Source organism: Neopsephotus bourkii, unplaced genomic scaffold, assembly GCF_033783945.1.
Source record: "Neopsephotus bourkii isolate Nb327-2 ecotype Australia unplaced genomic scaffold, CSIRO-AGI_Nbou_v1 NB_266, whole genome shotgun sequence".
NCBI classification, from domain to species: Eukaryota; Metazoa; Chordata; class Aves; order Psittaciformes; family Psittacidae; genus Neopsephotus; species Neopsephotus bourkii.
The window spans coordinates 244,653-270,941 of NW_026900775.1; the positions used below are offsets into that span (position 1 = coordinate 244,653).

A 26,289-nucleotide genomic window follows, 5' to 3' on the forward strand; every position below is an offset into this window, starting at 1 on the left:
ACATCAGTGATCGGTGTCTTCATATGGCAGAGAAATTACATATATAATACTATATATATATAACATATACATACATACACATATCTATAGAAAATCTAGCAATTTAAGCTCAAAATGTACTGCAGGTATTTTAGTGTGTTCATTTTGCATTAGGGTATCAGGATATTGGCCTGGAGGATATCAGGATTGAATTTTGTCGCTCTTCCATTCATTTCCTTTATGGACTACAAGCACACATTCTGTTTGCTTTAGGAAAAGGCCATTTTTATTACAAGTTAAAGAGATAAAACCTATCGTGGCATAAGACAAAAACTTTTCTCTCTAACAGAAGTCAGAAGCCCCTACTTACTGGGTACGATAGGGATGTTAAGCGTTTGACTTAGTGACTTTAAATATCCCAAAAGGTATCTTTGCCTTAATCTCATGCTTTATCTAGACAATAGGAGAATTATTCTGGAAGTCTGCAGGAAGTTGTTTGGGAGTTTTGTTCCCTAAAAAGTTTTGTATGTTGGGTGGGAATGATCATTTCCTGTCTTGCATTTGAAAAGCTGGGCTGGCTTGTATATAGCCTCATAGAACCTTCATAAAAGGTATAAACCCTTCAGGTCAATAGCCATGCTGTCCTGAGGAGCATTTGCTTGGGAAGAAAGAGGTGTTGAAGACTTCAGTGCAGGCACTGCCACATTACTGCCTTTCTTGAGTCTAATTTTATTTAAAGACTCTTAACATTTTGTATTTGGTACCATGCAGTGCAAAGGAGCAGAGAGACCTGGTATCATGGAATCATAGACTGGTTTGATTTGGAGGGGACCTTAAAGCTCATCCAGTCCAAACCCCTGCCATGGGCAGGGACCCCTTCCACTGGAGCAGCTTGCTCCAAGCCCCTGTGTCCAGCCTGGCCTTGAGCACTGCCAGGGATGGGGCAGCCACAGCTTCTCTGGGCACCCTGTGCCAGCGCCTCAGCACCCTCACAGGGAAGAGCTTCTGCCTAAGAGCTCATCTCAGTCTCCCCTCGGGCAGGTTCAAGCCATTCCCCTTGCCCTGTCCCTACAGGCCCTTGTCCCAAGCCCCTCTCCAGGTTTCCTGTAGCCCCTTTAAGTATTGGAAGACTGGTGAGCTCATTGATTTGATATGATATGAGCAGAAGAACTGTGCATGAAAGAAATGTGCGATTTACTGATAGATCTTTATTTGGCCATTCTGTTAGAAGATAAAATCACAGAATCCCAGAATCCCAAGTGTTGGAAGGGACCTCGAGAGATCATCTGGGCCAACCCCCTGCAAGAGCAGGGTAACCCAGAGTACATCACACAGGAACTTGTCCAGGCGGGCCTTGAATATCTCCAATGTAGGAGACTCCACAACCCCCCTGGACAACCTGTTCCAGTGCTCTGGCACTCTCACAGTAAAGAAGTTTTTCCTGATGTTCACATGGAACCTCCTGTGCTCCAGTTTACACCCATTGCCCCTTGTCCTATCACTGTGCATCACTGGAAAACCCTAGCTCCATCATCCTGACACCCACCCGTTACATATTTGTGAACACTGATGAGGTCACCCCTCAGTCTCCTCCAAGCTGAAGAGACCCAGCTCCCTCAGCCTCTCCTCATAAGGGAGGTGTTCCACTCCCTTCATCATCTTTGTGGCTCTGCGCTGGACTCTTTCAAGCAGTTCCCTGTCCTTCTTGAACTGAGGGGCCCGGAACTGGACACAATATTCCAGATGCTGCCTCAAATGTTTGAACTCTGTTTAAAAAGAAAATGGCTGTGGAGGAAGTCAAATGGATCCATCTGCTCATTCAGAATTCTGTCTTAATGGATTTGTTCTGATAGCTGATACTGTTTATCAGCCATGCTAAAGTTAGTACCAAATGCCAAATACCAAAATCTTGCATTATTATAATAACAAGAGCTGGCTTCCACAGGAACTATTACTTGCCAGAGCTTTGTGCAATAAATACATTAGCCCTTGCATTGAAGGTAAGAGGCTGCTGTCACTAACATCCCATTATGCTTTCTTCAGCAAGTATGGTTAGACTTGATGATCTTAAAGGTCTTTTCCAACTTAGTTGATACTGTGATTCTAAGCTTTAGGCCAGTGTGTCTGACTCTGCTTCATCTTGCACCTGGGGTTTTTTCTTAGATCTCCAGGTCTTAGCTGGATGGTTTTATCTTATCGCCACCCTTTGACATAGAGAAATATTCATCCAGTTTCTAGAAGACTGGAACTTTGCTTAATTAAATATCAGCCAATAAAACAGGGTAAGATTTTGGCAGGACCAAGAGCTGAGCAGAGATCTTGTCTGTCCCAGTCTGTGCCATGTTCTCTAGGACATCATCTAACTGCTATCCTTGAAGCTACTAAGTCTGCTAATGACCAAGATGATGACAGTTTTAATTATATGAATACATGCATATGTATATATATTATAGATATGTATATATATATATATACACACACGTATATAAAATAGGTTCTCTTGCTTGAAGAATGCTTGAAGAATCAGAAGAGGTTTTTGCATCTTTTCCTGCCTTGGCTTCCGTGTGACCTGTTGTTGACAGAGCAGTGGGTGCACCCTCCTCTGGTGAGGCAGCCAGGAGAGCACGGCAGCATGGTTCTGGCAGTAAAGCCAGGATTTCCATTCCTTTGTGCCCCCATATCACTGTTAGGGATAAACAGTCCATCCATCACTGTGAACTTGGAAGTTCATTACTGAGCTGTTGAGTATTGCTGTCCTGAAACTAAGCCATGGCCGAATTAAGAAGGCATATATTAAACAAGCCTTCGGTTTTGGAACATTATGGTACTACAGAAACATTGAGGTACTGAGAAATTTTGTGCTGTTTTAGTGTTTTTTCCTTTAAAAAGTGCAAGAGTTCCAGTTTCTTGCCTGAACTGTCCAGCTTAAGAAATTTGCCATCATTTGAACTGGTGACAGATCCCCATGGCTTGCATTTGGGATTCTAATGCTTTCTGTTCAGTCATCCCAAGGAGCTATGTATTAATCAAGTTCAGCTTTTACAGCACCTCTGGGAGATGGAATTCTCATCACTTGTCAGGTGGGAGCACAGCAGTACATGGTGTGACCTGCCCGAAATCACGCTGCAGACCTGTATAAAGGCGGGAGGGGATTCCTTCCTCCCCTACCCTTAGAATCATCCTTTCATGCAAGCGAAGGACTCGCATCTACATAGACACGTGGATTACACATCCTATTCTCCAGTAAGAAATGCTGCCTTAACAAACAGTTCTCTTGGAAGCAGCACCTAGCAGCTATCAGCTGGTTTTATTCCAGCAGTGGACAGCTTCACCTTTGGGGCTGCACTGCGATGGCTGAACTCATCCCTCCTGCAAGCTGTGCATCGTCTGAACCAGGCTCTGCACATGGGGCTGGCTGACATAATAACCAATTGCTCTGTATATCTTTAGTAATGTGAGCATTAATATTGATCCAGCACTGACTTCTCTAACAATGAAGAAAAAAATGTATCTGTTATCTTGAGAAACCTCCCGAACAGCTTCAGTCTCCTTTCATTACAGGAGAGAGTTATTAGGGCAGATGGCCGAGGTGATATCCATTTGACCTAGAGATGCTAACTCGAGTCAGTTCATTAATAAGGTGGCCGGAGATAGGGAGAGGTGGCAGTAAAGAGAGTTAAAAAGCAGTTGTGTGCACAAAGGATTGCACGTTGGGAAGTGCCGGGTAGTGAATGAGACGGACAGAGGTGAAAAAGTGGCTGCATGGTTTTAAGTGCTCATCACCAAGTCAAGCAGATTACACCTAAAAGCTGATGTTTTCCCATATTTGGTCCCTGCTCCTGTGTGAATCCTTTGGGAGGAAAAAGAGCCTATTGTACTTGAATGCAAGACAGAGATTTCACTTTCTGTGATTAACCCCCCCCTCCATAAATAAAAGTGGTGTATTGTTTTCTGCCATGGCCACAGCTGTGGTGGCTCAGGTTTGAAAGCTGCTGCCTGGCACAAACCCAGTCCTCACTGAAGGATCAGCCCGTGGCCTCCTTCCAAGAGAAATTTGGATTTCATTTGGCCACGACAGGATTCCAGATTGTCATCTGAGCATGTCTGAGAAGTGGTGAGTGTGTGTCAGTAGTTAAGTGCTCGTGAACTTCCTTAGGCCCTGGATTGTTCAGGACTGACCCAGGCAATTTTTTCCAGATGTTTTGGGGAATCCAAGTCCATATAAAAGGGATGGTAATGCTTCTGCTTCCTTACTAAGTTATCTTTGTGGCTTACAGGAATGTGCATGAAAGCTGGAGCCAAGACACCTCGATTTCTAGTCTCACCTCTACAAACTGCACTTTAACCTCTTCTGCCCTTCCCTGGCATCTCCACACAAGATCACAGACACTTGGTGGGCCCGGTGCAAACTTTACTTGGCCTTATTAAGAAAGGAACAAGCGTTGCTCTTTCTTCTCGTTGTGCAGAACTCCGGTCCCTGCTCTCCAAACCTCCTCTGGAATTGTTTGTTTGCCTTTGATCCGGCAGCTGCTGCTGTTCTGCAGTCCTGAGCAGGGAAAACATGAGAAGCACCTTGGGATGGGAAGGAGTTACAAGAGTATGAATTATTGTGATACACAGTGGAAAAGAGGCTGGTTTAGCAGAAATCTGTAGCAAAAAAATGCCCTGATATTTGTAGCAAATGCAGTTTTTTGCAGTACTTTCCCTTCCACTTTATTGACTCTTTTTATCCCTGTGTTTCTTTATATTCAAATGGTTTATGTTGCTATCAGCACAATCAAACCCTGCCTTCCCTAGTGTTTGAACTGGGCTACACTTTTCATCTTGTAACCAATATGGACGACTTCTCCACATCCCTGTTTTAAAGCATGGTGTTTGTTTTACATTTTATCACCCTTTAAAACGTGAAATGAAAACAAACTCTCAGCAGCACACGCGGTGGCATGGGCTGGGGAGGGAATCGCTCGGTAGCAGTCGGCGCTGTGTGACATCTGATGAATGCTAATTCTTCATCCCCAGAACGGTCTCGAGCAGATGAAGGCAGCAGATTTCTGCAGCAGCTTAAGCAGAGATTGAAATGGCTTCCATGATCTGGCAGCAGATTTTTTCCCCCTGTAGCAGGTGCAGGCTCTGTCCACAGAGATTTCTCAGTTATACTCCAAAGTTTGCAGTTTATAAACTGTAATGTCAGTGCCCAGCCAGGCAAAAGCAAACTCCCAAACACTTCTGTTCTTCATGGAAGGCTAAGACTTTATCCTCAGGCAAAGGCTCCTCTCTGGGCTGGCTGCTGTAAATCCTCTGGGCCCTGGCAAAAGGCAGAGTTGCTAGCTCATTTTACTTAATTTGTGATGCTGGCAAGATTTGTGCTGCAGCCCAGGGCTCTTGACTCAACTCTCCTAAATCAGAGCATTGACACATTACAGCAGAGAAACAGCAGCACAGAAAACCTGGAAATAAATGCCTTGAAAAGACGTATTTCAGAAAGATGCTGCCTAACAAAGCTCTCCATGGTGTCAGTGTAGCGAGTTCCTCAGGGTTTGCTGCTTTAAAACTTCCTCCTCATTAAGAAGTTGGGGTTTAGCGACTGTCATAATAACCGGGGTTTACTGCATATTCCATGTGAGACTCTCAGGGCACTTGGTATCTTTCCACAGAAACCCTGCTAGACAAAATGCCATGCGTTTTTGCAGGTGGAGAAGCAGACACAAGGGGAAGTGAAGTGGGGTTGTCTACACAGGAATGTTAACCAGCAGAGGTGTAATCCATTCATGACAGCAAATATAAATGTGTCAGGTTAACGCTGCTGTGAATGTTCATATCCCAGACTAAGAATCCTTTTTCCTGCTTGCATAATTCCATTTTTGAGAGTGCGGGAGTGAACCCAAGAGGATAAAATGCTTGGCTGTGGCTGGGGAAATCAGAGATTCTCTTCTTCTCAAACCTGCTGTGGATTTGCTGGGAGATCTCAAGTGGGTTTTCTCCATTCTCTGCACCATAATATCTCATGTGTAGGACTGAAAATGGTGTTAAATGTGGGGAGAAGAATAAAAATTGCTATTAAACAAAAAACCAGAGCAATCACGCAGGTGGTACCCCCAGTGGCTTGAAGCAGTTGGTGCCTGATGTCCACACTGTGCATGGCTGAGGTTTATCTTATCTTCAAAAGCTGTTTTTCTGGCCTCTTTAACATGAATGCCCACTTGTGACTGGAGCATGTCAGGTGTATTCTGGCAACATACCTTTCATTTTGGTTTCACTACAGCAGGAAGCCAGCATATGCACTCCAGGATTGCTCGTGATGCAAACAGAACAACAGTAAGGGGGGGAATGCATTTCAAAGGCATGCTCCTGATCCAAACGAACACACACATGCAGTGCTGGGGTGTTCCCATTAATAACAGATAACATCCATGTGCAGCAAGTGCTTAAGATGGTATCAGAGGCAGAACCTAGCAGGCTAAATGGGGCTTAGTCCTCTGCTTTAGCCTTCAGACTGCTGCTTCAAGGAAAACAACCCAGATTTAAGAAGACATTTTCCTAGTAGATAGTTTGCAATCAAAATTGTGGGGTATACAGGCAAGACAGCGAATTCCAGTGAATTTGGCTTTCATGTATGCCTTGAAGTTCTCTGTTACAGCAAAAAAATGCTTCAGCCTCTCTCCCTTCATTTAAAATGAAGCAGGTTCATGTTATTGTGATCCCAACAACTTCAATAAGAAATAATTGGGATGCTTCTAGGTAAAACTGATGCTTTAGACCTGCTTCACAAGGTCTGCCACTATTGTTGAGCTTTTCCCTCATATCCTTTGCTCATGGGTTTGGCATTACACTGTGGTGAGGGCATCTGCCAGTTGTGATGGTGGCTAGTGCAAGGCAGGAGATGCCACACTTTCCTTCCAAGTGGACCAGCAAGAAGCTGTTGGTTGGCCAGTTACCTCTTACAGGCTGAGGTGCATGTGAACATTTGCTGTGATGCTTGTTTGTTTCTGTAAAACACATTTTAATTATCCTAATGCCTTTGTAATATGTTCTTTGCTACAGAAGAGGAAGAGGAACAAGTGCCCACCGATGGAGGTACATCTGCGGAGGCCATGCAGGTGCCACTGGAAGAAGAGGGAGACATGGAAGAGGATGAAGCAATTAATGATGAGAACTACTTGAGCAGAAGACCATTGGACAGTCCTGATGCTGAGGAATTTCCACCTGTGAAACGGCCAAAACTCTCTGTTTCCAAAGGGGACACCTTGGATGGGGCTTTGGAACCGCGTGAACCTCTTAGCTCAATAAACACTCAGAAAGTACCACCAATGCTTTCTCCTGTTCATGTTCAGGACAGTGCAGACTTAGCCCCTCCTTCACCAGAACCACCGATGTTGGCTCCCATTGCAAAATCGCAAGTGCCAACCCCCAAAACTTTGGAGGCAAAGCCATTTGTACCCAAAACTAAGTCCAAAACAAGTTCTCCAGGACAGAAGACGAAATCACCTAAAACTACACCTTCACCAGTGGTAACTGGAAGTCCCATACGTTCACCAAAAACTGGATCCAAAGAGAAGAAGTCACCGGGTCGCGCCAAGAGCCCAAAAAGTCCTAAAAGTCCAAAGGTTCCTGCTCACGTTCCTCAACCACCGGTCAAGCCTGAAACACCAAGTAGAACCCCTCTGGCTGCATTAAGTGACAAGATAGGAAAGGAAAACATTCAAGTAAAACAAGGACAGATGCCACCTGAGCCTACCACCAAGCCAAATATTGAAAACCAGGCTAAGAAAGTACCAGTGATGGACAAAACCATCGATGATTCAATCGATGCTGTAATTGCTCGTGCATGTGCGGAACGAGAACCAGATCCCTTTGAGTTTTCCTCTGGTTCTGAATCAGAAGGGGAAATTTTCACCAGTCCGAAAAGACTTTCTGTATCAGAGACTACAACTCCTAAACCTTCTGTTTCTGCCAATAACACAAATAAGGCAGGAGCGACTCCAATACCTCCCTCAGGTGGAACTTCGAGTTCAGACATTTCATGGACAATGGATGACTCAATTGATGAGGTCATTCGAAAGGCGAACATGGGGACACCTTCTAATCCACCTACCAACTTCACTTACTTCTCCTCTCCTTCCGCTTCGCCACCAACTCCAGAACCTCTTCTCAAAGTCTATGAGGAGAGAGCCAAGTTGGCTGCATCAGTAGAAGTGAAAAAGAAGTTGAAAAAAGAGCTGAAGACAAAGATGAGGAAGAAAGAAAAACAGAAGGAAAAAGATAAAGAGAAAAGCAAGGAGAAGAATAAGGAGAAGGAGAAGAACAAGGAGAAGGAGAAAGACAAGGAAGGAAACAAGGAAGCAAAGTTTCAGTGGAAGGAACTACTCAAAGAAGATGATCTTGATCCCTATAAATTCAAACTAAAGGACTTTGAGGATGCTGACACAAAAGTAAAGTTGAAAGATGGCAATACCAAAAAAGACCGAGAAAAACATAAAGATAAAAAGAAGGAGAAAGAGAAAGGCAAAAAAGACAAGGATAAGAAAGACAAAGAGAAACTTAAAGATAAGAGTAAGGAAGATAAGATAAAGGCTCCATCAGCACCTCTTGTGTTACCTCCCAAAGAAATGCCTTTGCCCTTGTTCAGCACACCAACTGCCATGAGGCTTCCCAGCATGTTACCTTCCTTGTCTCCAATGCTTCCTGAAAAACTGTTTGAGGACAAAGAGAAACCAAAAGAGAAGAAGAAAGACAAAAAAGAGAAGAAGAAAAAGAAAGAAAGGGAGAAGGACAAAGAAAAGGAAAAGAAGGAGAAGGAAAAGGAGAGGAAAGAAAGGGAAAAGAAAGAGAAAGAAAAAGAGAAACACAAACATGAGAAGGTAAGCTCCTTAGTTGGGTTGAGGTGGCATCCTTGCTTGGAAAATGCACATGGATTCCTGGTTTTGCTGCTGAGTGTTGTTCAAGAGCTTTGAGGAGATGTGTGGTTGCAGGTTTGGTTAAGCTTTAAGAACAACAGCTCCAAGGAAGACACCCGTCAAGAGTTTCAGGGGTTGTCCCACCTCTTTGGAAGATACAACAGTGGAAGCTCAGTCCTGTGAATCTGAGATGTGAGATTATCCTGGTTTTCCGCAACTCAGTTTTCCCTTTGAAAAGGTTGGACTCATGCTCAGCAGCAGCACACACACCATGAATGTACGTAGTGTTGCAGTGCACAGATTTGGTTCTGTAGATTTCCACTGGTAGGGCCAACAACCTTATACCTGTGTCATATAGGCTTTAATTTATTGTTTCAAAGCTCTAGAAGCCTGTAGGTTACAAGGTAGAGAAGTGAGGAGCAGACCACCTTCAAATGAACAGGTTCATACGTAGTCTCAGATGCTCAAAAGAGCTGTTGAATTTTCTCTCAGCAAGACTATAATTCGTTTGAAGACAGTTGTTCTCAAACCATGGCCTAAATGTCACCTTTCGTTTTGAGTCTGATGCTTGAGAGAGAGAAGGGGAGAGCTGATTGTCAAGTGGGTTGAGCTCCTTCCACTCCTGTATCTCTTACTGATTTGCATCAGCCAAAGATAATTTCTTCTTTCCAATATCACCTAATCTTGAGAACATAGTTAATATTTCAGAAATGAAACCAGCATATTTGCATGTTATCAGATTGGAAATCCCATTAGACTCGGCTCCTCTAGTTCAGGGTTTGCGCGAATTTTTTTGTCACTTCACCTTTTAATACGCATTAAATTGTTAATAAAAAAGAAGAAAAAAAAAAGAAGAAAAGAAAGAGATTGTCTTCCTATGTGATAACCTTGGATACAGGATTTCCTAAATCTCTATCCTTAGCAGTAGGAAGCACTGTATAACTTGTGGTTTTACCAACAAGCTCTTTACATCCTGCTCTGAGTGTGCTTCTCAATTCATACACGCTCAGATGTGAGATATTCCTCACCTTCCTCGTTTGCCATTGTACCCTGTTCTGCTACCTGCTTACTGAACCTGAAACAAACCCCTGATGTCCAAACTTGACATGTTTTTTAAGCTGACAAGTGATTTTCCATGCAGAGTCTGGGTGATCTGGAGAACTAACATTTGTCTGCTGTGGATGGGGCACTGGTGGCCCAGTTGTCCATGTTACTTTAATATCTGGGTTTAGACTGCAGCAGCAGTTCCACGGATTCCCCGTTTTGTCTGTCTGCTGCTCCTCATGCCTGAGCTGTTTTGTCAGTGTTCCATTGAGAATTTCCACAAGGAACCATGGAATCAGAATGGTTTGGGTTGGAAAGGACCTTAAGATCATCCAGTTCCAACCCCCGGCTGTGAGCAGGGACACCTCGCACTAGGCCATGTCACCCAAGGCTCTGTCCAAGCTAGCCTTGAACTAGAGATTTAACTTAAATGCATGTATATATAAAGTTTCATGGTTTTCATCCATTTGATTTTTCATTTCTTCTGCAAATCTCTTTATCTAGTTTGCTTTGGAGCAGCAGAACAGATACAGAAACAAATACAACCTGGTAAAGCTTTAGCATAGAAACATTAGGAAATGTATATATAGGAATATAGAAATATTAGGAAACATATATATATATATATATATGGGTTAGTGTTAGGTGTCCCTGCCCATGGCAAGGGGTTGGAATTAGATAACCTTAAGGTCCTTTCCAACCCTAACTGTTCTATATATGATAGAATATATATATGATATATATGATTATATATATCATATATATGGTTATATATATGAGTTCAACAGTAATAAAAACATGGACACATTAAACCGACAAGGCTGCCCATTGCCTCAGCATAAAGTCCCTGTCAAGAGATAAACTTGAAAGCTAAAATGCATGAAAAAGTCCCCAGATAGAATTAAAATTTAAACTGATTTTTGATAGATAAGCTTTTTTTTATTTTTTTTTTTAATCCACCTCTTTGGTGCAAGTCAGGATTTTCCAAATAAATTTTCCCCTTTAAATCTCTGGAGCAATTCTCATTTTTTGCAAGGCCGCACTGCTGGTGTCCTGGAAAAATGGAGAGTTAGAGCTTTATCAGTTGGTGCCCTGAGGTATGTGGCAAAGAAGCTAAATCCTTGAAGATTAGCAAAAAAAATGCAGCACATGGCAATAAGGGGCTTATATGACTACTAGTATTAGTTCAGGTGAAAGAAGTATTGCTTATACATAAAACTGGACAAATCCACTGACAATGTATTTTTAGTTAGCTACAAAGGAGTCTTATATTGCTGGACTTTACCTCTTTGGTGATTTGGGAAGCTTACTAATCCACTGTAAATGCTCTTCTGCTGGCCCCAATTCCCTGTATTACCCCAGAATGCTGCTCTTTCGTTTTAACCCCTAAAAGTACATGTTTCCTTAATTTAGCTTTTAGATCACACAGTGGCTTATTTAGCCAGCAGTTGTGCTGTAAGAGCAAGTGATTGTGTTACTGCGCAGACTTTTAACTTCCATGGTCCATCCTCCTCAGAGGTGGAAGTGCCACCTGAAAGATGAGTGTGTGGTCTCACTGCAGCGTCAGCTCTTGATGGCCAGTCCAAAACATCAGATTTCTGTTTCTGGTATCACTGCATTTACAGAGTAACTCAATGATCATGTTTTCATTTTGGAGTGCTGTTACAGTTCTTACCTAGGTGTGATTCCCATCCTGTTGGGAAGCTCGTAGAATCACAGACTGGGTTGGAAGAGACTTTAAAGCTCCTCCAGCTCCAACCCCTGCCACGGGCAGGGACCCCTTCCACTGGAGCAGCTTGCTCCAAGCCCCTGTGTCCAACCTGGCCTTGAGCACTGCCAGGGATGGGGCAGCCACAGCTTCTCTGGGCACCCTGTGCCAGCGCCTCAGCACCCTCACAGGGAAGAGCTCCTGCCTAATATCTAATCTAAATCACCCCTCTTTGAGTTTAAAGCCATTCCCCCTTCTCCCGTCACTACATGCCCTTGTATGTTGAAGCTTTTTATCACCTTTTGCCTGTAATTTTACCCCTGGAAGACACAGAACAGCAGCCGGTACCCTCCGTAAATGGCAGGAGGCAGATCTGAAGGCTTCATGCCGGAGGCATTCAGTGGCAGCGCCGGGAAGAGCAGCTTTTGTGCGGGGCTTGCCTGCAGCGCTGTGCTCCACAGTAGCTCCGGGGTGCTGCCCTTGGAGCCAGAAAAGGAGGCAGTGAGCCGGGGTGCTGCCTTACGTGTGCTGCCAGATTAAAAGCAAACATTTGAAGCAGTTCCACACTCCTGAGTGTGTTGTGGGAGTGACTGAGCAGCTCAGGAAGCTGCTGCTGACCCAGTTTCAGCCTTAACCTTAATACACCGAGCTCTGCACTAAAGTGGCAGAGGAGCTGCTTCATGAGAAATGGCTCTGTCCTTGCATAAGGGCAAGGCTTGGAGCTGCCCCAAAGTAAGCTGCCCCTGATCGTGAATCAAAATCGTACCACTGATACCAGGACCAGGCTACGCAGGGTACAGCTGTGAATGCTCCTTTATTTTCTCTCTGCTGTTGTTGTGCAAACCCCACACACAAACCCATGTTGTAGAAAATTGCTTCCTCTCCTGTTGTATCAAAGGATAAGATTTAGGATTGTCATGGAACACAGGTTTCCTCTCAGGGAGACTGTGATGTGGGTATCTGAGCTTAAAAAAGTGGTTTATTTGCTTTTCTTCTGCCACATGAACCCACACCACTGTTGTTTGGAACAAGTTGCCCCATCCCTCAGTGTTCAAGGCCAGGTTGGATAGGGCTTGGAGCAACCTGCTTTAGTGGAAGATATCCCTGCCCATGGCAGGGGGTTGGAATTGGATGATCTTTAAGGTCCTTTGCAACCCAAACCATGCTGTGATTCTGTCTTTGTGGTGCACAAATACCAACACAGACGACCTTTCTGCAAAACACGGATGACACAGGCGTCTTTCCGTGCTGTGCGCTGCAAGCTAAGCAGCAGGGCCTGTCCTAGAAAGCTTTGTATTCAAAACAGGCACCACAAAAGGAGAAACGTGCAGGAAAAGAGGTAAGATACTCTGTGCAAAGCCATGTTCCTGAGCCTCCTGTACCCAGGGTTCAGTTCCATGCCTCTATCCCTTTGACATCGCTACAGGTTAAGGTGCTGGAAAAGCAGTTAAAGAGATGTACCTGTGGGAAGTGGCAGTGGGATTGTTGCAGGCATTAGGAGCTGCAGAGCAGTAAACCTTTTGCAGCACTCCAGGGGAATGACATAACAAAGAAATCATGCTATAGAAACAAAAGAGTAGAGAGAGGCCTGTGGAGTAAGCTAATACATATCAATAGAGAGCTTCACTGAAAAGCATGGGTAACTGTGTCACAACAGAAATACCACTCAGGCTGCAGCCCTCCTCTCTCTGGAGTAGATGAGCAACTCCGATTCTCTGGGCAAGGTGTGTGGCACGCAGCTTTGTCATTGCCATTCCTCAATGTAAGTCCTAGCTGGGTCCTCCCACCCTGGCCTGCTGCCTCCTGCGCTGCTTTCTGCACCTTGAATGGATCGTTTGCCCCCTTCCTTTATGAAAGCTTTCTAAAGCAGATGGCTCTCACTGAGTTCTGCTCACATTTCCATTTAGTGGATGCAGACTACTTCTGTCTCCTGTAAATTCCTGGATCAGATTCAGCTAAGTGGTTATTTTGTTAAATATGATGATGCACATGCTTAAAATGAGGTCAGTCTCCCTTTCTATCTATATATATATACACACATATATAATGTATATACACATATATGGATATAAGTTGAGCATCTTATGGATGGAGAATCATTAGTGTCAGCTGTAAAATCTGAGATGATTCTGTACAGATTGTGCAAAGCAGTAGCTCAATGGGACTTGGTAACTTTGGCAGATACTAGTTCAAAGAGCTTAAGGACATATTCAAGAGGTTTAAATTGCACCAGAAACTGAGGTTGGAAACCAGGCCATGTGAAAAACAGCCATTAGAAGCCTCAGTCTAATTGCATTGAAAAGCAGTGGTTCACTTATACCTATGTGGATAAGCACTTTCATAAAGTATCCGGTGTTGGTGCTTGGGTTTTATTTGCTTCCTCTATGTCTACGTTTAGCTCAAAAGGGTCACGATACTCTTACATGAGGAACCTGGGAAATGATTAAATTTCAATCTCAGAAATGCAAACACCATTCGAGTACCTATCGAGCCTGGGTGCTAAGGTCCAAGCATTTCATATCATTTGTTGGTTTGTAAGTCCAGAATTGATATTTGTGATTTGCTGCAGTTGGGAACTCCCAGCTAAACTCTGACCATTATCCATGCCACAGCATGAAGCGTGAGAGAGCAGTGATCAGCCTCTCAGAGGTCTGTCTCATTAAACTCATAGACTCCGGTGAACTCCATCAGTGCTTTCATGTAATTAATATATCTGGGGAGTCTGCTTGCAGTCTCTGATTGATGATTGTGTTCTCTTGTACAGATAAAGGTGGAACCAGTTGTTCCAGCTCCATCACCAGTTATTCCTCGGCTGACATTAAGAGTGGGTGCAGGCCAGGACAAGATGTAAGTACAAATAAATCCATCTCTGAGGCTTATGTTTACCACAGTTCATGCTCTGTCACTTGTGGCAGCTCTTATTTTCAGTGGGAAATGCTTAAAAATCAGTGGCAATTTATTTATACAGCTATGACATCTTTTGACCGACCATCCATCCATCCATCCATCCATCCATCCATCCATCCATCCATCCTGCTGTGTTTCTCACTCCGTGCCTTTCTAGGGCATGGATTACAAGACTCCATCTAGACTCATATGGTGCCTCCAGTGACATTTAGTGAGGTTTCCATAATGAATGGTTACTCCTAGTGTAACCTACAGCTAAGTTTCATAACACTCTTCAGCTAACAGTTGTTTTATGCTTTAAAACATAACACTTGAAGTGCCTTTATGCACGTCTGTTTCATTATAGCTGTTGGTGATTATTTATGAGCGTACCTAACGCATTTCACGTGGCAGTTCATTAGCTCCCTAATTACTGGGTGCTGTTGTACAAATAATAGTTACTTTGTACTGAGATCATCCAGCACAAACAAGTAGCAGGAGAGGCTGGGGAAGCCACGCATCACTGGCCTTTTTAGGCTGGTCCTGTGCTGTATGTGAAGGGTTTCTTTTAATCACTTTTTCACGTTGGTTTTAATGGCTGGTGGTACGTGTGAGCCCCAAACAAATCTGTCCTTTCCATTCATCACATTAGGTAGTTGTTTCTCTTTTAGAGCTCTTGTGAACCGAATCTCCTAATGGCTAATTTTTCTGCTTTAGAAGTTAAATGGCATCTTTGAGGATTATTCTCTTTTTCTACGGTGTCCCACTCCTCCACAGTAGGTAACTGTGACTTTCACTTGCTTGAAGTTGCTAAGGGACTTCCATAATTGGTTTCTATGGGACACCCGCATCCCAAACATCAGGGTTGATTCCTGCTCTTCAACCATTTCTGCTTTCTTTCTTTCACAGTATTTTAGTATGATGTAAAGTTTCTGTGCCTCAGGTTGCTGTATGAAAGCTCCAGCTTTCGCAGAACGCTTCTCAGTCCTGCTGTCTGTGATTTGAATGTGCACATCTGGACAGACTGCCCCTTTAAAGCCCACAGGGTAATTTTCCTCCTTGAGGAACTATGGATACTCTCAAGCTCATCTTCAGTGACTGTACAAGTGTTTATATGGGGGAAATTAAATCATATTGTCAAGGAACAAGTTCCAAATTAAAGTTCTGAAGACACATTTTAACACCAAAGAGTTGACTTTGCCTCCCATCTCCATCCCTATAGAAAGACCCCAGTCTTTCTATACCCACACACATTTTGAGAAGGGTCTTCAGGCTCCATCTGCCTGCTACAAGTCATATGGGTACATCATCATCAGCCCTGCCAGCCCATAGTGTGTCAGAGATACCTACATCTTGTTTTACAGCCTTTGGGGAAACTTGCTTCTGTTACAGTTTCCTTTCTGCATCCATCGTGGCACACTGACCACCTTCTTTTCCCAGGGAACTGGTGGAATCACCACCCCTGGGAGTATTTGAAAAACATGTAGACGAGGTCTGGTGGTGGCCTTGGCAGTGCTGGGGAATAGTTAGACTGGTTGGGCTTAAAGGTCTTTTCCAACCTGCTTGATTCTATGATTCTATGATTCTGTCTGACCTCGGGTGTCACAAGGGGGACTTCATCTTCTCCACGCCCTTGAGATTGCTTTAGGCTGCATAGCCAAGTAGGGTTTGAGCCATTAGTATTCCATCTGTATCTGCATACTGCTTTCCTTTTTATATCTTAAGTATCTCCTCCCTGCCCACCATAGTGGCCCCCTGAAGTTGTCCTGATGTGAATCACCCAGTTGTATCTGGCTAATAGGAACAAGAAATTGGAGCTTCATAATAGCTTTGGGGATTTTTCCATAGTTTTCCAAGGCAAAATCTAGGAAGACATTTGCTGTTACACAGGTAAATACAGTTTGTGCCACGTGTCTCTGGGGTCTGTGTTGTGTGTCGATCCAGTGTCTAATGTGCAGAGCTTGCAGTGGAGGTGTCCTGCTTTAAATAATCATAGAATCATAGAATAGTTAGGGTTGGAAAGGCCCTTAAGATCATCCAGTTCCAACCCCCCTGCCATGGGCAGGGACACCTCGCTCTAAACCATCTCACCCAAGGCCTCGTCCAACCTAGCCTTGAACACTGCCAGGGATGGAACATTCACAACCTCCCTGGGCAACCCGTTCCAGTGTCTCACCACCCTAACAGGAAACAATTTCCTTCTTATATCCAATCTAAACTGCCCCTGTTTCAGTTTGAACCCATTACCCCTTGTCTTATCACTACATGCTTTTGCTTTCACTCTCAACAATCAAAATTCATTCTAAACTTGGAGCATATTTTAATTTTCATGTATTGTAACCATTATGAAAGGAGCTGGTGTGGCTCTAAGGCAAAGCATTACATCGCTCTCAGTGTGGCTTCGACCTCTGAAGTAATACCAGAAGTCTCTGTGACCTCTATCTAAAGTTATTAGTTGAAAGCACCATAGTAGGATCATCAGCCTTTTAAGTAGCTCCTAACAGGCAGAAACCAAAGCTTTTGTGATGTGTTATTGTAAAGGAAAGTGAAACTTGCTTGTGTTTCATCTGTGTTGGTAATGAAGTGCTGAATATTTGGCAATGATCACATAGAAATGCTGTGTTTCAGTTAGTGTGTCTCTGGGGTTTACTAGCATGGGATTGTCTCTATGAAAAGGTATGAGAGAAGTGCTTTGGGATTCATAGAATTCGATGAGTAAAAGCCACATGGAATGATGAGTTATTACAGTGTCCTCTGTTGCAGAAGAGCTGTTTGGAAGCTTTTGGAAGTACTTGAGTACCCGTTGAACTGGAGGTTGGTTTGTTTAGGAGAGCTCAAAGGAAGAGTGGAAGATAGATTTAGATTAGACGTTAAGCAGAAGTTCTTCCCTGTGAGGGTGCTGAGGCGCTGGCACAGGGTGCCCAGAGAAGCTGTGGCTGCCCCATCCCTGGCAGTGCTCAAGGCCAGGTTGGACACAGGGGCTTGGAGCAAGCTGCTCCAGTGGAAGGGGTCCCTGCCCGTGGAAGGGGTCCCTGCCCGTGGCAGGGGTTGGAACTGGAGGAGCTCTGAGGTCCTTTCAAACACAAACCAGTCTGGAATTCTGTGAACTGCATCTAAAACATTCTCTATAATGGAAGTACTTGTACACAGTACATTCTCTGTAATGGAAATATAATGGTGGGACCACGAAGTCTTTCAGGTGCCTGAAGAGAAAGCGTCAGATTGATGGTGCTTGAAATGGAGATTCCCATCACACCATAAACACAGCACAACAACAACAATATGAGATTACTCAAATAATCCTGCAGTGAGGAGGAAAATGCCTTTGGAGTGTCGCAAACAGTTTATTCTCTGTCATTTCACTTCTTGGCTCCTCTGCTTGGACCAGTATACAAAGCAGTGATGGTAGCAGCAGAGAAGTCTTTTTCTGTGAAAATGAGCACATACTGCTCCTAGATTCAAAGTGATACCTGCATTCAGTCTTGTCTGTGTGCAAATATCCTTACGACATTCATCAGTTGAAAAGAGACAGCTATTAATAATGTAAGGTTAACAGACATGAAAATGTACCCTTGCTGAGGGACGGATAAACCAATATTGGAAAAACTCTTGTACATTAGGAGGTTTTTGCAAGTGCTTTAACTGCACAGTAAAACAAGAAGAAAGTAGATTCTAATCAAAGCATTTCCATCTTGGTTGTAAACAATTACAGCAATACTTGCATGGATGCCACATTAGAAGAAATTTACTGGATTCCATTCTAATGCAATTAGAGCTAATTTTGTTCTTTAAATGAATAAAAGGTCAGCTAGTAAATCTAGTTTATCTCAAGTCCAGGCTTCAATAAATTGTTTTATTTAATTTGTTGTAAAAGATCTTATCCTTTAATGGGCCTGGCTCTTATTGGTTTGCTTGGGTTCTAAAATATTTATGACCACCTTTTGAGATATGATTTGAATGATATGTCGGAAGGGTTTTTTTTGACTGGGGTTTTTCTTTTCCATTCCAATGTTATCAAGGTAGATTGCTAACTGAGTTAGTATAGGAAGGAACTAGAGATGCTATCTTCTTCAAAACAAAACAAAACAGAGACCCACAGCTAGTATAGGCTTCTAAATTTTAAGTCATCTGCAAATGATGAGCAGAATTTAATGCTGTTACTCAACTGCATCATGGTTTCTTCTTGCCTCACTGTTCTTCATGCACATAACTTTTTGTAAGCCCATCTACTGATGAGGTGTTGACATTCAAGCTACTACCACAGTGGACATAAACTTCAGCTAAAGCATGTGCTGTAATTTTTGATACTTCTGATAAATTTCTTTGACATTTAAATGCAGTTCTTAAGAAAAAACACATGGCTTCTGACATTTACACTCAGTGCCTCTGTGTCAGTGCTTCTGTGACTTAGAAGCAGGATATATATTTACCTTAACATTTCAGGCCTTTGCTCCACACTTGTACTTCATGTTGTCACAGCTCTGCTGTCAGCAGAGGAACCTAGGAACCAGACATAAGAAGGGGACAGACAGGTATTTTAACAGTGTTTAACTTGTAAACCTGACCTGCTGCTCTAATGAAGTTGCCCCTTGCCTTAGATATTTTTAAAGCGAATAGATACGTGTCTTTCTCCAAAAACAAAAGGCACACATGCTCGGATATGTGTGTGTCTATAAAAATGTGTATCGAATAACCTGTGGATTGTAAAATAAAATCCTAAAAGGATTAAGGGATAGAGAAATCTTTGTTATCCAGATATTTAATTGACTTCACTAAAGCTTTTTATCTCTTGGTGGGATATTATCAGCCTAACTGATGTTCGTGTAGAGGCTCACTCAACTGCATGATATCCCCATGACAAAAGCCACCCGCAGAGCTGGCATCCTTTGTAGGGAATCTCAAAACGAAGGGGCAATACAGATTATTTTGTGGCCAGTAGATGTGACCTCTCTGTGTAATATTGGTGATCTAGAAGTGTGTATTTGGGACTAAGAGGACAGGGGAACCTGTCGTATCACACTGAGTTTCAGTGATTGTCCATCTAAGAATCATAGAGTGCTTTAGGTTTGATGGGACCTTAAAGCTCATCCAGTTCCAATCCCCTGCCATGGGCAGAGACCCCTTCCATTGGAGCAGCTTGCTCCAAGCCCCTGTGTTCAACCTGGCCTTGAACACTGCCAGGGATGGGGCAGCCACAGCTTCTACTACAGTAAGATGCCGATAACATTTATTTCTGTAACTTGCCAAAATAGCACGTGTTTGAAAACGTGGAATCCTGAAAGGAAACGCAGCTTGAGAAAATCTCTTCACTGAAGCTATGACCCTGCCTGAAACACAGCTGGACTGTTGGAGGGGTTTATTTCTCATCAGTTTACATGGTTTAAATTGTCGCTGCTCCTTGCTCAAGATCCGTTAAGTGCAACTACAGGATTGGGCAGCAGAATTGTGGTAAAGCAGTTCTTTATTCATGCTTTATAAAACTCTGTAAAACTTTATTATCTGACCTGCAGCTTGCAGAGCACCACCAGATTTATTATAGTGTAATGCGCTCCAAAAACAGATGCCTAAATGACGGATCTTCTATCTGCGATGAGCTTGATTGATGTGAGAGTTGAGCTGCAGACCCTCCAGAGACTGAGTTTTCTTGGGGAAACTATATACACACATACACAATCAGACTTTAAATAGGTAATGGCACCAAGGAAGGAGAGAAGAAGAAGGTATTAGCAAATCCATTGATAACCTTTTGATGGACCTGGTTGAAAGCAAGAAATTGGGCAAGGGCCATGTTGATGCTCCCCTAAGTTCACTGGGGATCTGTAGTTGCTTCTGTAACATGAATATGTGGGGTTTTAAGACTGCTTAAGCTCCCTTGGAGTTATGAAAAAGAACGGTAGATACCTAAGACAGGATTTTTCTATTAGCTTCAGTTAAACTAGATTCTGCCCTATGTAGCTACCAAAAATGCATCTTGTTTTTACAGTGACCTTCGTTGGCTGTTCCAGAGCTTTGGTTTTTAATAGGGTTGTTGTACAGATAAAACAGTCTGTGTGAAACTGTTAAACTTTCGATGCTGTTTAGTGGAGAGCTGCTTTGATAGTTTAGATTACTGTCTTCTCAGGGTTTGCCCACAATAGCTGGATAATGGGGTTCATTAACCTCCCTGTGTAGGCACATCCAAATTGTTTGCCTCTAGCCTTGGCTCCCTTCGTGTGGCTGGGGAGGAAAGGATTGACTTTTTATTGACTTGTCAAGCCATAGGTTTGCATTACCAGCCAAGTAGCTCATGACCCATTGCATTTATTTCACTGTTTTGTGGTGGGGAAACAGGTAAAGGAATCCTGCTGGAAGCCCCTCCTTCCACACATTCGGATGAATAAGAGCAGTGTTTGGAGCAGTTAAGGCACCGTGACCAAATCCTCCCAAAGACGTAATGCAAGCAGCATGGGGCTATTGTGGGACACAGCTGTGGGTGGTGTTGGTTACCCTGCGAGACGTTGCTTATTCAACAGAAAGCTCTGGAGGAGAACTTATTGTGGAATTAAAGAGAAGAGGAAAAAAGTGATACTTCAGGGAGAAAAACCTAGAAGGGTAAGCCACTGTTTGGCAAAATTAGACAGGAGCATCCAGGCAGCAAAAGCCTGTTTATTGCAGTACTAACTGGTATCCCAGTTACCTTACAGTGCAGCCCTTAGCAGAGCAAGGCTGTGTTAACCATGAGCTGACAGAATTAACTCGCTGGGTGTCAATCCCACATTGGCTGTAAAAGAGCGTGTAATGGTGAAATGATTTCTGGTCTGCTCAATAGACCACCTAAGTGAGGAGGCAGAGGAATGAAAAATGATCCTGCTCCTCTCCACGGCTGCAGAGGTGTGCTTGAGGAATGCCAGTGATCTTTACATAAATCTTTGTGTGTACATACCCATACCTGCATTTTTCTGTTCCATGGTCTTTTAAATTCAAAGAGCTGGAGGACTGATTTTCAGTGCTGAATGCTGAACATATTTTAATAAAGATACTGTCTCAGGTATGATTCATGTCCCTTTCCCGATGGTTCTTCTTTAGCATAACGTTTTGGCCTCAATCCTGCACTGAAATCCCCATGTGTGGTCTTGTATCCATCCAAAAGTCTCATTCACTTCACTGGAGGTTCCCCGGGCTCTCCCTTGCTGCAGGATTGCAGCTTTCACATGAAGAACTGCAAGGAATACTATATCCCTTTTCCCAAAACAAGTAAACAATGGGTTTTGTTTGTATTTCTAGATGTAATTTTGAAGAGTTTTGTCTTTCTTGAGTGTTGTTCCCAACTTCAGATGTAGTCCTTCCCTTTTTTTCTCCCTTTTTAATTACTGAAGCCACCCCAGCTAATTATTCATCCTGTTTATGGTAGGTGTTAGGCTGTGGCAAATGCTTTTCATTTTGCTGCTGGCCACATTGGGTGATGACTCCAGAAGTGAATCCATAAGAAGGTTTGAGTCATTAGAAAACAAAACAACTTACTGTGAGATTCTTTGATTTTGCTGCTTATTGCTCAAGAGTAGAGAAATTGTACATGTATCCCACAGTTACAAGAAACCTGCTTCAGGCAGGTTTGGACACAGAAGTGGGTTGCTTGTGTGAATGGGCATGAGCAGCTGCCCTTCTAAAGCACTACAGAAGTGGATCAAATATGTGTGAAAGATTAGGAAGGCAGAGGGGTATTTGTTTCACAAATAGACTGCCTCTATAGAAGGTGACTGCAAGAGGGAGGTACTGATTTGCTCTTGTCTTTGACAGAGGTGCTGTCATTTATTCACTCTTCTGCTGAAGTTTTTAAACAAACGTGAGGAAACTATAGAGACCCAAGGATTCATGTTATATGGAGAGATGGGGGTGAAGAAGAGGGATGTAGAGAAATAGCCATCCATAGACACATAAGCAAAAGATGATCCTATCTGAGTTCAGTTCATGTTACGAGAACTGGATGTGGACAAGAAGGATGTACAGAAATAGCCATCCGTAGACATATAGGCAAAAGATGGTCCTACCTGAATTTGGTGAAGTTGTCCTGTGAGCAGTTGATCTTTAGCTCTGTGGAGCCTCCAAGCTCAGGGCTGACCATCTCACTTGGTTCTTTCAAAAACATGTCTCAGTAGCAAGCTGGAAGTTACAGTTTTAGAGATTTCTAAACCCATTGGGGCATAATTTTGTGGTAGTTGATAAAATTAGTATTCTAGATTAATTCCCATTGGAAAGGGTAGATGTAGGACTCGTTTATGGACCAACTTCTAGATCATGTATCCCGTAACATGTCCCAGACCAAATTACAATAAAGGGCAGTTTTCAGGGAGCACATAAGAGAATGCTTGCAAAGAGCTCATTGGCATAAACATGTTTTGCTAGCTTCTGGTTTTGCAGTCTAGAGCTCAGCAGAAGGGATAATGCCAGGTGGTTTTCACATCGAAGCTCTGAGCAGCATGTTCTTGTTGATAAGAGAAAAGAAGATGAAAGATACTGAGACGCCACGCTATCAGCTCAGTTTTGTTTTGTCAGACTGGCAATGAACCATCCGAGGTGTAAGTCAGTATGATGAGAAGGAATGGGAGGAAGATATAGGAGTCATCAGAAGCAAGGTGCTTCTGGGTACTGGGAGAAGTACTCTGGTGTAACAGATGCAGATGCAGAGGGTGGAGACCAAGAGCAGAGTTCTGTTTTACTTAAAGTAACAGAAAAATAAGCAGTAAAAACCCTGTAATTCAATTCCATGAGTGCAAATGTCCATAAACCCAAGGAGATGGACTGAAGACCTAATGGATTCAAACATGGTGTTTCCTACCTGTAGGAATGGGGTGCTTGTAGTAAAATGACTACAGAATGAATTGTGTGAATAAAGAACATTGGGAATAAGCATCATACCTTAATGAGAAAAGGACTGTTAGCAAAGAATTTACATCTCCAAGGCAAAAGACTGTGGAGATGAAGTCAGGTTTGGCAGAAGTCACACTGGATGAAATGTTGTGAAGTATCTTGAGCAAATAAGAAGGGAAGGAGGAGGACCATGGAAATGAAGACAGGGAGAAGATGAAGGATGAGCCAAGAAGAGAAAGATCACTTTCTGTATGATCCTACGTTCATTCTTGGAAATAATGGAATAAAACACAGAACAGAAGTGAACCACACCAACAGGCTTGATTGATAGCAGATCTTTGATAAGCAACTGATTTTCTAGGTGAGCCTATTCCAGTTGGCAGTCCCTGCAATAGGTGTGGATGGCAGGGCTCATTTTTGCCACGTGCCTCGGGTATCTGTTTCCACCACCAGTGCTGAGAGCAGTTGCCTCCACTTCCCACTGCAGAATGATTTCTTCTGAACTGGGGAAGCAGCAAACCACTTCCCCTCCAAGGGAAGGTTTCCTCTGTGATGAAGAAGAGGTGAGGCACTCGCATGCGTACAGATGGAACAAAGTCGACATCTGTCCTACCATTGGAAGAAGGAATGCTTTCTAATAGATGAATAGATGATGGTAAAAAAAGATGGGTTTCAGGAAAACATTTAATACTGTCACACAGGACATTCCTAGGGAACCTGGCAGAGACAGGATTAGTAAAGGAGCTGCTCAGCAGTGAGGAACTAACTCGAAGGAAGATAGCAGCGGAGAGCTGTAAGAAAGCTTATCTAACCAGAGGGGAGGTTACTAGTGAACACGCTCAGGGATGTATTTTAGGACTGGTTTGATTTAATTTCATTTAAATTTCATTTAAAACTTTGTCACAGAAGGAGATAGAACACTGATGTATTTGTGACAGTAAGGTTGAAAGACTGTGTCAGTACAAATGAGGATCTGATGAAGAGCTGGATCCCCTTAGGTAGAAGGCAGAAATGGTATTTAATTCAGTAAAAGACAAATTGCAGTTAAGGCTTTGCTTTTGAAGCAAATTCTACCCATTAGAAACTTCAGCCAGAAGTAAAGAGCTGATCAGTCAGTATATCATTATGGTCATTGTTGATACTTCATCTGAAATGTTATATTCAACTCTTGAAGAAAGGATGAATTGGGAAGAGCAGATGCAGAGGAGAGCTTGGAGCACTGTGAGTTGGAGCATAGGGGGGTCTGTATTATGACAGATGATAGGGGAGGAGAGCAACTTCATGTGTTTAGTCTTGCATGTGAAGAGGTGATATGATTGCTGGCTACAAATACCTCAGGCAAGTAAACATTTTGGAGGGAGAAAGCAGTTTAAGCTAAAGAAGAATGTTGGCACGGAAACAAATGGGACTTAGGTGGCTATGAATGTAGGCTGGAAATCAAAAGAGGTTGTTGAGCCACCAGAGCAGTGAGGTCCTGAAACAGGGTAATGATGGTGGGGACAAAACAAATCACCAGTTTTAAGATGAAGATCAATAAGCTTGTGAGTGGGACTAGGTGACATGGTGCCTGTGAAATCCCTAGACTCATTTGCCTAGGGATGTTAGTGAGGTTCAGCTATAGTGATGGCAAATGGGCTGTTGAGCTCCATGTGCACCACTGAAGGTCAGCAACGTGGAAGTTGTGCCATTTGTATGAGACCAGGCACAGCCCACAGAAGTGATATCTTGGGATAAGCATTCAGAGTTCATTTTCCTTGATAGAGAAGAATATCACATTTCAGCCAGCTTATCAAATTAATTATTTATATCTTTTTTACATTTCAAGTGTAAGTACTGCAGCCTGTTCACTTGCAGAATTGCCAGGGGCTCCATGGGAGGTTTGATGCATTTTGGTACTCTCCAAATGCATGAATATGGTCACTGTGTGTATTTCTGGAGCTTGTTATTTGCCAGTACGACTTGTTTGCACAGAATAAAATATTCAGCAGGGCATAAGAGATAAAAACTGAAATTTCCCTTTCTAAAAGTAATATGGGAATTAGCCTACATTACACAGCTTAAATTACACTGATTCTGCTCCAGGCTTGGAATACAATTTTCAGAATACTTCTAATCTGTGAGGAATCTAAACCATATGGAAATCTTCTGAATCCCCCTGGGTGGTTTTGACACTCTACCCATAGGTCTTAGAATATTTAGGGTTTTTTTTCTGATACAACAATCTCAGTTCCAGGTGTGAGATTCTTCAGTAATAAAGTAGTTGCCCCACTTAATTTTCTGGCATCAAGGAAGTTATATCAACAAGGGGAATATGGCTACTAGTAGATAATAATATCACTTGTAATCCCAGTGAGTTGTACTAGTTTTGATTAGTCAGTGCAGTTGATGGTGTCACTTTCTGAAGTACAAAGACCCCTTTAGCTCCTTGCTTAAAAATGAGTCATGGGTTCATTAAAGAATTAGGACTTTTCATACTTGTTTTTCCTTTGGACAGAGAAACAGCTTCCGTGGAGCTCAGAAACAAAGACTGCTGTGATTTTTCCCCAGACCTTTCACAGTCCTGATACAGCAGGTTTTGGGAGCTCATCACCCATAGCAATCATTCAGCCCTGTGGCTCATATCCTGGTTTTGAAAAGCCATTTCCATTCGGTGCACGTGTCTGTTCCCTGTGTTTATATGAGGCAGTCAACGGGGCTTTCAGATGGAAGGATCAGAATGGAATCAAATAAATTACTTCCAAAGGTAGGAAATGGTTTCACACTTTAGAGCCTCATTTTGCTCCAGATGTGGCATTTTGCAGGTCATGCCAGTTAGAGCTGATCATAAACCGACTGACCTGTTGTGACACTTAAAATCTTGGTAGAATTTGCACTTTGCCTGCAAGCCAACACTTCATTTTCATTGTATTTGGGTCTGGATCTGTAGCTGTG

The 26,289-nt window shown here is 43.1% G+C and overlaps 1 protein-coding gene across 2 annotated transcripts in view; it reads left to right on the forward strand.

The window, feature by feature from the left end:
- Nucleotides 1-26,289, forward strand: part of TAF3 (TATA-box binding protein associated factor 3) — a 124,227-nt gene that overhangs the window by 87,988 nt on the left and 9,950 nt on the right. For both annotated transcript variants that reach the window (XM_061346185.1, XM_061346186.1), the window contains exons 3-4: nucleotides 7,021-8,837; nucleotides 14,390-14,472. In XM_061346185.1, coding sequence (XP_061202169.1) covers nucleotides 7,021-8,837; nucleotides 14,390-14,472 — 1,900 coding nt within the window. The remainder of the gene's footprint in view (nucleotides 1-7,020; nucleotides 8,838-14,389; nucleotides 14,473-26,289) is intronic.